The sequence below is a fragment of the Dipteris shenzhenensis genome, chromosome 22, assembly GCF_047967505.1.
Source record: "Dipteris shenzhenensis isolate YYH24624 ecotype China chromosome 22, Dip_SZ_1.0, whole genome shotgun sequence".
Lineage (NCBI taxonomy): Eukaryota > Viridiplantae > Streptophyta > Polypodiopsida > Gleicheniales > Dipteridaceae > Dipteris > Dipteris shenzhenensis.
This window is the reverse complement of record NC_141617.1, coordinates 45,323,561-45,333,041: the sequence shown is the minus strand read 5'-3', so window position 1 is coordinate 45,333,041 and position 9,481 is coordinate 45,323,561. Positions and strand designations below refer to the sequence as shown.

General features: G+C 43.7%; 1 protein-coding gene across 1 annotated transcript; it reads left to right on the top strand.

Moving 5' to 3' along the window:
• The first annotated feature begins 5,589 nt into the window (after positions 1-5,589).
• Positions 5,590-8,551, top strand: LOC147888165 (zinc finger protein WIP5-like). The gene is made up of 2 exons (XM_087393671.1): positions 5,590-7,203; positions 7,701-8,551. The coding sequence occupies exons 1-2, from the start codon at positions 6,466-6,468 to the stop codon at positions 8,148-8,150; spliced, it is 1,188 nt and encodes a 395-aa protein (XP_087249797.1). The 5' UTR covers positions 5,590-6,465; the 3' UTR covers positions 8,151-8,551.
• The last annotated feature ends 930 nt before the right edge of the window (positions 8,552-9,481 follow it).

Genomic DNA, 9,481 nt, shown 5'->3' with positions numbered 1-9,481 from the left:
CACTTTATTAACTTTAGGGTGTAGGCTAAAGCTTATGAAGACTCAAGACTCATATTCACTGGAATGGTTTGATGTTGCTGCCTCAAATGGTCCCACCAAATGTGAGACAATAGCTCGTGTTCTTTGCTCTAATGACAATGAATGAATGTCCGCATGCGCATTTGCAACCACTACCTACTGTTGCTTTGAAAGGAGTCTTCTTCCTTCTAGTTGTTTCTATCTCTGCAAATGTTGCAAAAGTGTCTTCCGTTGTTGCGTTGATACCATGCCATTTCTTTTTGCGCCCCACAATGTGTTCCTTGTGCCTTGACCAAGCTTTTTAAATTTCCTATCTCATAGCCTCTGTCTACTTCTCTTGCAAGCCATGATGAGATGCATCTTGCCACTGATGCCATGGCTACAATTAGTGAACTTCTACAGTAGACCCATCAGAATAGAGACCAGCTAGCTTATGAGGTGAGCAAATAATAGAAGACAACTTACCCGAGTAAAGAAGATAATGCCAAACCTAAAGAATGAGGTCACGTTGACGTGACCCTTCAAGGTGTAGGTTGTAGGGTGGTAAGAGAAGGATGTGCTTTAATATTTAAAGATTTTCAAGGCGGATGTGTAGAAGTTCGAAATTGCACAGGGTAGCAAAATTTTCAGTTGTCATAATTTTCTCCCTCTAGCAATATTACACGTAAGCAAAATTGGATATGCCGGTTGCCCTCAAGAACATGTAATAATTGTTATATCCTATACTCTTTAGCAATGTTTTGTAATATGTAGAAATAATTGCAATGTATCAACTATTGCAGTGTAATATGTAGAAAATATTACAATGTATTAAGACTTGAATATGTTGAGTTAAAAGCCATTTTGTAGATATTTCATACTATGTATAATGTATTAAGATACTTTCAAATATTTAAAATAGTTTTTGTGTTTTATGGCTAGATGATAGTTCTAGAGAAACGTGGTCATGTGCTAGACAGTGCATGTAATTGGGTCACCGTAACTAAAACACCTAATAAGTGAAATGTAAAATATGTGGGAAAGAGCTTATATGATTACACACTAGAATTTGGTCCCAATTCTTAGGAAAGCTAAAAAGGTAAACTAGTAAGTGCTGCATTGGACCAAGCACTGCCAAAGAGGTTGGACGACAACTAGGGGTAGTGTGAAAAAGTGTTGATCGCATGGTTGATGATATCATAGCACGTGAAGAATCACAGAGCAAGGCGCTCGTTGCTATAGTTGCATATGTTGACTTTGGTGCACACATGCCAGTGCTCGTACATAAGGTCTCATACCATGATGGGAGTGAATGTGAGTTCTCCCCTAAGAGGGCTATGAGAGATTGTGCCTATACTTGTCTTCATAAGTGGTTGATATACACAACATAAAAGAGCATGAGCAATGGTTTAATATGCTTATAATCCTTGAAACAAAAAAGAAAACTATTAATAAATGAAATCATGGAACTATGATGGAAGTGAGCAGTTTAACTCAAGACTCCCTAGGTTTCATGGTGGTAATGTAAACACCTACATCTAGAGGTGCTACCGGTCTTGACTCACACATTTGAGGAGAGTTGGTGAAGTCCATGGGTTAGAATCAATATTTCTTTCTAAGTTGAACATCTAGGGCTCACAAGTTTATCACTATGTGTAATTTGAGGTGTGATTTTCAAGTAGCAAATGGTTATTTAATAAACTTCCTTTTGTTCAAAGTGTGGAATAAAACATTGTCTCTTAAGAAATATGAAATGATTTTTTCTCCACATGGACAACTACATACGATGTCCTTTCTTGCTCAAGTACTTCTTGGTTAGTGAAGATTCAAGATACTCGATCTTTGTACAACAGAAATTGTATAAAGTGAGTACTAGTACAATTGAATATTAAGAGGACCTAGTCTTAGATATTGCACATGATCTTCTTTGTGTTTAGAATTTGTATTGCATGTGAGATCTTGAGTTGTCCAAGATTGAATGTCTTGTTTTCCATGGAAAGCTTGTTCTACACCTTTATTCCTTAGTCACTTCAATTCCTACATTTCTTTCATAGAATTGTGTGTTGTGTTTCACAACTCATGTTTTGTTAGATCTGATGACTAAATAAATATTTCATGCATGTACTAAGGTGATGGGTTTGTTTAGTCGTAAAGGTTGTGCATTTCTTCCACAAAAAAGAAGGAAAATGTTTCCTAAATTACCTCGTTTTCAAAGAATTATTACATATGTAATATTGTTTCCTTGTTCGAGACACAATCATGATGTGATGATGCTTAGTTCCACCTAAAAGTTCCTTAAAGGGGTGTAAAGATGCAGTCAATCTCTAAACAATTCTTTAAGTGATTATAAACTCAAAGAATACAATGTAGCTCAAGAAATTTTTCTTAATTTTTACAACATGAAAATCTTCTAAGGGGGGTGTGAAAAAAGTGAATCCCCATGAAAAGGCAGGTGCATTGTGGGAGTTTGGGAGGTATAGGTAAACTAAAGACATCAACGATGGAACAACTAGGGTAATTTAAACACATTGTACAAACATGGTGCATTTTGGGTACTGTACATAGAGTTTGTTTTGGCCCTTGGGATTGAGAGAATGATATTGTGCCTATGGAGAGAGTAAGTGGAGTACACATAGATAAGCCACCATATAGTATTTGGATAGTGTGCCTGTAGAAATTGTTTAGCTTAGCGTAGCTTTGTTGTATGGTCCCCATGGCTCATAGTCAGTTCTATCGTCAATTTTGTTGGAACAAGACATGGTATCGGGGTGAGTGCTTGCCCATCTTTCCCTTGCGTGTGTCGGAGAGAGGAATTAGGATGGGGGGTATTCTAGAACTATCAAGCATGTGAAATTCTCCATGGTGTGAGGTACATTATGTGATCATATAAGAAAAAGGTTGTTGGATGAGGTGGAGCACTTAAATAAGATAAGAATTATGTGGTGACACAGGTGAGCAAGTTGTGTGAAAAAAGTAAAGGGTAGAATGAGACAGGGCGAGCGCTTGGAGGATGTGGGGGCCACTTAGAGAAAACTTTTAAGAGCTTGCAAAAACATTGGGAACTTGGAAGTTGGGAATGAGAGGGGTTTAAGGTATGTCAAGGGATGAATGGGATTGCACAATGAAAGCTGTCTAGGAAAAATGTCATTTTGAAGTGGGGACAAGGGGCACAATCAAGGGGAACGGAAGACCCAGATCAAGTACGTTGGTCTTTTCACATTCAAGGAGGAGGTTATTATTTATTTATTAAACTAGACAAGGGTAGTCGGCCCTATAAGGTTTAGAGGCGGTCCAATTGGGATGCGAGCATGATGGGGATCATGCTAAAGATGACGATGATGGTGATGTGGAGATGTATTAAGCGATGGTCATGATGCGGCCGACATGCGTCAGGGCATGCATGCCTGTTGGTTAGGCACGGTCAACGAAGTGCGGTGGGGGCGGAAATAGTGACAGCAGGAGGGCCGACAAAATGCCCAAACCTGGGTCCGAGGCTGGGCCTAGAGCTTGTGGGTTCTCCGTCATTTCCTGTGTGATGAGACGTAAATCTAGGGTATACGTGTGGTGTGCACCTGAGATTCTTCACGGCCGCGGCCCCCGGGGCCGCGGATGTTGTCCTCGGGAACCAACATGAAGTTGTCGACGCGGCGTCCCTTTGATGATGTGGAGGGCCGCGTGGAGGGGAGCTGTCATTCTCTGGACCAAAACATGGCGCTCTTATCGGCGCCGGCGTCTGGCGGTCCTCGCCTCCGCCGTGGGCCGCCGTCCCGCGGCTCTTGCCAGATCTGGCGAATCCACGTACTTTTTGCACGCGCCGCTCGCCTTTCGACGCCTTCGTAATCTGGCAATAGCATCAACTTTGGTAGGCCGTCGAGTTTAACTCAGATCAGATCTCTTTACGACCGCCGCCGGACAGCCGGCCTTAGGGCAGTCGAGGCTCTTACCTTCCCAAATGCGATTAAACCGGCATCTATAAAAGTTTTGCTTTGTGATGTTGCTGTCTAGTGCACGTAAGTGCTTATTTTCACGCAACAACGCTTGTTGTGCTTGGCTACGACATGCGCTGCTGGCAAATTTGCCCAAATTTTTTGAGATGGAGACCTACACTCTCTAGAGAAACGCTAGAGACTCAATTGGTGGCTGGGCACTATGCACGGGCCTGTGGATCTCAGTTCAAGCTGGCATGAAGCAGAATAGAGGGAAACCAAATCTTGGGGACGAACTTGCTATGCTCCTAAATGGTCAGATTTGTTGAGATCGCCCATCGTGGATGACAATGGTAGGTTGCAAGTGGGAGAGCGACCCAATTGCACTAGTAATGCATGCAGATAAGAGTAAGGAGATAAGTCACAAGGAACATGAGTGGGTTGCCACCCCTTTCCAACATGAACATGCAAGTTTGCATTGCATAGACTTGGACCACAAGTACAGGTTATCCTCATGAGGTAGCAACATGCATGTACTTTTTAAAAACCCGGAAGGGCTACACCTAATAAATATTTGACGATATGACGTGGATTCAAGGACGTTTTAATTTTCCTAAAAATATACATATAGAGGGGGTTTTTAATCCACAAAATCATAAATATCAAAGAAGTATGGATTTAAACCATATTGTATGTAGGATTTTCTAGAAGTGTGCTCCAAATTTAAAACGAAACTTTTACCATTCACCTTATACTAAAAGCAGGTTTTTCAAACACATGGAAAATTTTCCATTCACTCTAGAATTAAGTCTAAGTGTCAGGTAATGCACCAAAAAAATATTTGACCATAAGTTGAACATAAGGGGTTTTTTAAATCTAAAAAATTCAAAGAAAGGAATATAGGATTCAAATGTAAGTACAGGTTTAAATATTACCCCTTATATGGAGGTTTTCCTTCTAGTGCACCTTCTAAAGGTGGTGATGGAGGTATGTAACCCATGCAAGGAAATGCTTACATTGGTTGTTGACTTTCACAAGCAAGTATTTTCATCAAATTTGGTGACTCAGCTAGTGTTATGTGCCTCATTTTTTAATAATGGAATCATAATGTAGTGATGTTTGATCCATGTGTGATCATGCTCCTAAAGAACTCATGTGGCCTACACCAAATACTTAGTAATAAAGGATTTCATCTTCAAGAGTGGTAACTTATTTGTGGACTCGCATGGGGGGTGATGTAAAAAACTTAGGAATCACATTAAAGCAAGGTTGCAAGAAGTTTATCCAAAGCATACCAAAGGCTCCAAGTGCTCTGGGGGTCATTAATTCACTGTATGCTCAACTTGATTAGTGCTAGCAATGCACATGTTTATGTTGTGAGACAAATGATGAAGCAACGTATTTTAGCAGTTGCCACATGCAATTTAGGTGTGGAAGCGAATGCTTTGAGAGAGAGCTCCCATGACTAGTGTTGAAGCGAGCGATGGCAGATTGTTGCAATGGAGATGGGACTTCGCACTATGCAAGCAATGAGAAAAAACTGTGTATGAGAGAGTATAAGAGCAACGACAACACAAGGGCCCCTCATCGTCTCTTCCAGCCTTCCTTTTTCTACGCACCACAACAACCACTTTTTTCTGTGTCACGGGGAAAGCAGCACCAGCTTAGAGCGTGGGGTAAACTCACCGCCGCGCACTCAACTTCCTTTCATCACCTCACTCTCGTATAAGCAATCTATCGTCCCTGTAGCTCTTCCAACGAAACCACTTCCATCCACATGCTCTTTTGCAAAGCAACAGCAGCACCTCGCACCACAGCCACCTCTCTTGCATCTCCCCTTCCTGTCCGCAAACAGTACAACCCACAGCTTCTCTCTCCTCTACAGCCCCACAATCTAGCGCTATTGTGGCTTACGTTCTCTCTCTCGTCCTTGTTTATACACCCAGTAGCGTCTCTTACCTATCGTCGCACAAGCTCGTTCTCTTGTGTATACAGTAAAACGGAGCTCTAGTCTCTCTCTCTCTCTCTCTCTCTCTCTCTCTCTCTCTCTCTCTCTCTGCTTCCTCCCTATGCAGATCGCTCACGCTTGTGACCCAGTCAACCCTCCATCAGTGCCCTGGGATCTTCCTAGGACCGCGATCGTTCGCTGCTCCCCCGTACGTCTTCCTCAGAGCGCGAGCTTTTCTACCCTCGCATGCAAAGTGCGCTGGAAAAACGCAGCTTCAACGGCACCAGCTTCTACTGCCTCCCTTGACGTGGTAAGCCAGCAAAAAAGAATGTTGATTATATCTCTCATAGCTCGCTCCCTCGACCTGAGTCGTGCCGCTGATGTTGTTGTCTGTGGGAGGAAGACGAGGTGCAACATCAGTCTTGTGCCCACCTGCAAGGCAGCACCTGTCCTCCAGTAACTCCCTTCTTTTACTTGAGCTTCACCCATCGAGCTTTTCCCGCCTTGCTCAGATCAATCACACAGATCAGCTGCCCATCAACGTATCGCCAACATTAGGTTTCCTGCTCATCCTTCTTCTTGCCCTCGGCAGGCATGAGCTCTGCAAGGAGCAGCTACCACCACGTCCTCCAGCCCTCCATCTCCATCCCATCCTGTAGTAACCTAAACCCCGTCAATACCGCACAGCCGATCTCTTTCACAGAATGGCTCAAGCCTCATCAGGCAGCACACTCCTCAATTTCTCGAATACCTGTTGCCATTCCTTTCCCGGCTATCCTCGCCAGCACCTCCTCATCAGGTCAGCTCAGTACTCGTCCCTCCGAGTCGTCGAGTTCTTCATCACTCTCACATTACAACCACCACTTGAAACAGCAGCAGTCCGGGGCTTTCCATCACGAAGAATCGATTCAACAGCGGCAACAAAAATCGCATGCCGATTGCGCCCATCTACGCTGTGCTTCACCTCCGCTCATGGAGGCACTTCCTCTGCTAAGCCTTGCCCCACCGAAGCAGGAACCGGATCTGCCCATGGAAACGGCTCATCTTGTCCTACCAGAGGTTTGCGAAGAGATTGGAGAAAATGTGACTGTGGCGTTGCAAATCGGGCCTCCCAACTATACCACGGCTTCGGTTCACCGTGTTCAAAGGCCGGATTCCGAGAACTGCAACGATAGTGTGAGCATCGTAGACACTGAGGCAATTATCAGGCCTAGAGGGCGCTTACTCGATGGACAATACTGGATTCCAACGGCAGCACAAATCCTAATAGGCCCGACTCAGTTTTCCTGTCCGCTCTGTGGAAAAACTTTTAATCGCTACAACAACATGCAGGTAGTTCGGACGCTCCGAAATTTAGAAGATTTCTCCTTATGACCATTAATGTTTCGAGTCCATGCTGCACTGCTCTAGTTTTGTTCCGGAAGAAGGAACCGAACAGCTATCAAGAATAAGCTCACCCGAGCTTCTCAGAATAGTCCCTTCATAAGAAAGATCTAGGATTAGTTCAGCAATGTAGAAAAGCTAACTTGTATTGTTAATAAGCGCAAATTGGACTATTACGCTCCTTCGTGTCCTCCTCAATTCCCTCTCACACTTATATATATATATATAGTGAGGTTGCTCGCTCCAGGATCACCTGCTCGTATGCAATGAGTTTTATCAGCTCATTTCTCGCCACCAGAAGCCACTCGGAAATAGATATACAACAGATCAAAACGGCATCGCATTCAAGCAGCTCATTGAGTCTTAAGTCTATTGCCTTTGCAATAGGTGTTTTCTATGCTAACAATTGACAAGCTAGGGCTTATAGCGTTTTCTGTGCTTTGCAGATGCACATGTGGGGTCATGGATCCCAATATCGACGAGGTCCTGAGTCTTTAAGAGGCACACAACCTTCGACAATGCTGCGCTTACCATGCTACTGCTGTGCACAAGGATGTAGAAACAATATCGATCACCCCCGTGCAAAGCCCCTCAAGGATTTTCGTACATTGCAGACACATTACAAGCGAAAGCATGGCATCAAGCCTTTCATGTGTCGCAAATGTGGCAAAGCCTTCGCAGTGCGAGGTGACTGGCGAACACATGAGAAGAATTGCGGTAAGCTTTGGTTTTGCATTTGTGGATCTGATTTTAAGCACAAGCGTTCTCTCAAGGACCACGTTCGGGCGTTTGGGCGTGGCCACGCTCCCCATGGTATTGAGCCGTTCGATGATGAAGAAGATCATGGATCTGATCAAGAGGCTACCGTGGATGAGTGCTCTGGTGCCTCAAGGTGATGATCCTGAGACTCGCATGTACCCTTGCAATGTGTGTGCACCTGGGGTTTGTCCAGGCCGATCGGGATAGCTTTACGCTGTACTGAGGGTTCGGTGGGCTTGTGAGTGGCATCAAACGCTCGGAAAATATTCGAAATGAGGGTTGTTTTCATAGGGAGCCATCCAATGCCTGCAGTAATATAAATAACATTTCTGAAGTGCTAGATAGGTCCATCCTTTATCTGTAAAACCTCTGGATTGCAGCTGGTTGTGATCTCTTTCTAACTATTTTACAAGTATACTTATGGCTCTTTGTTAATGTTTCGAGCTCGGCGTCCTCATGGCCAGGCGACATGGATGTACTGATCAGCAGTGTCTATAATTATTTCATTCATTTTCGTTAATATATACGAGGTATGAAGTTGCGGATGCGTTTGGAAGTTTGCTGTACTTTAATTATATTGGCATGGACCATTGCTGATTTATTTATGTTGGATTACTTAACTCAAAAAATCGTTCCAGCTGTCGATTGTTGTTTCCTGGGTTGTGAACGAGTTTGGCTCCCGGTCCTCTCTCACAGAAAGGTCGACCAACTTGTTAGCAAGTCTCGAATATGGCAGCCGTTGCCACTTTTAAGCGTCCTCAAATAACTATGCCTTTTTGTGCAGGATTCTCTTATACAGCCCTCTCGTGAAATGTGTCTCTATACAACTGAACCCTCTCGTGTCTCTATTTGTCCGCATTCACGACTTCGGAGTACCCTAGAAAATAACTGACTCTTCCAGGCGAATCAGCCGTCCCAGTAGTCCTCATTACACAGAAGCCCCTCAAGTAATAGAAGAGTTTGCAGGTGGTGTCTGGTCGTCTAGGTGAACGGTCTCAAAGATTAGCCAGCTATTTGCTCTGCTATTTCTTGAGTCTAGCCTGATCACATGATGAATGAAGCTATTAGTTTTCCACTTTTTGCTTTGCATATATGCACCGAAGCCTACTTGGGTTTTTCGATTACAAATGTCGCTTCATATAGAGACACTATCCGTATAGTGCATCTCAGCGGTCACATGTCCGATCGCTTGACAGAAAGTCATGTTGAGAAGGTCTTCTCGCTTCAAAAAAAGTCTCTCTGAATTCAAATTACCCTTGTTCAATTAAAGTTGCCGGTATTGTGAAATTAGATCTTGGTGTTGGACCAGTAATCGGATTATCCACGCTCCTTGTTTGCAGGTTGTATACTCTTGGAAGGATCGAAATTCAGCTTTAGGGTGGTAACATAGGTACTGCACGCTGTTTGAATTCTGGGGGCATTTTGCCTGCCGTCCAATAAACGCGAGAAGATGGATTCGAGAGGGGGC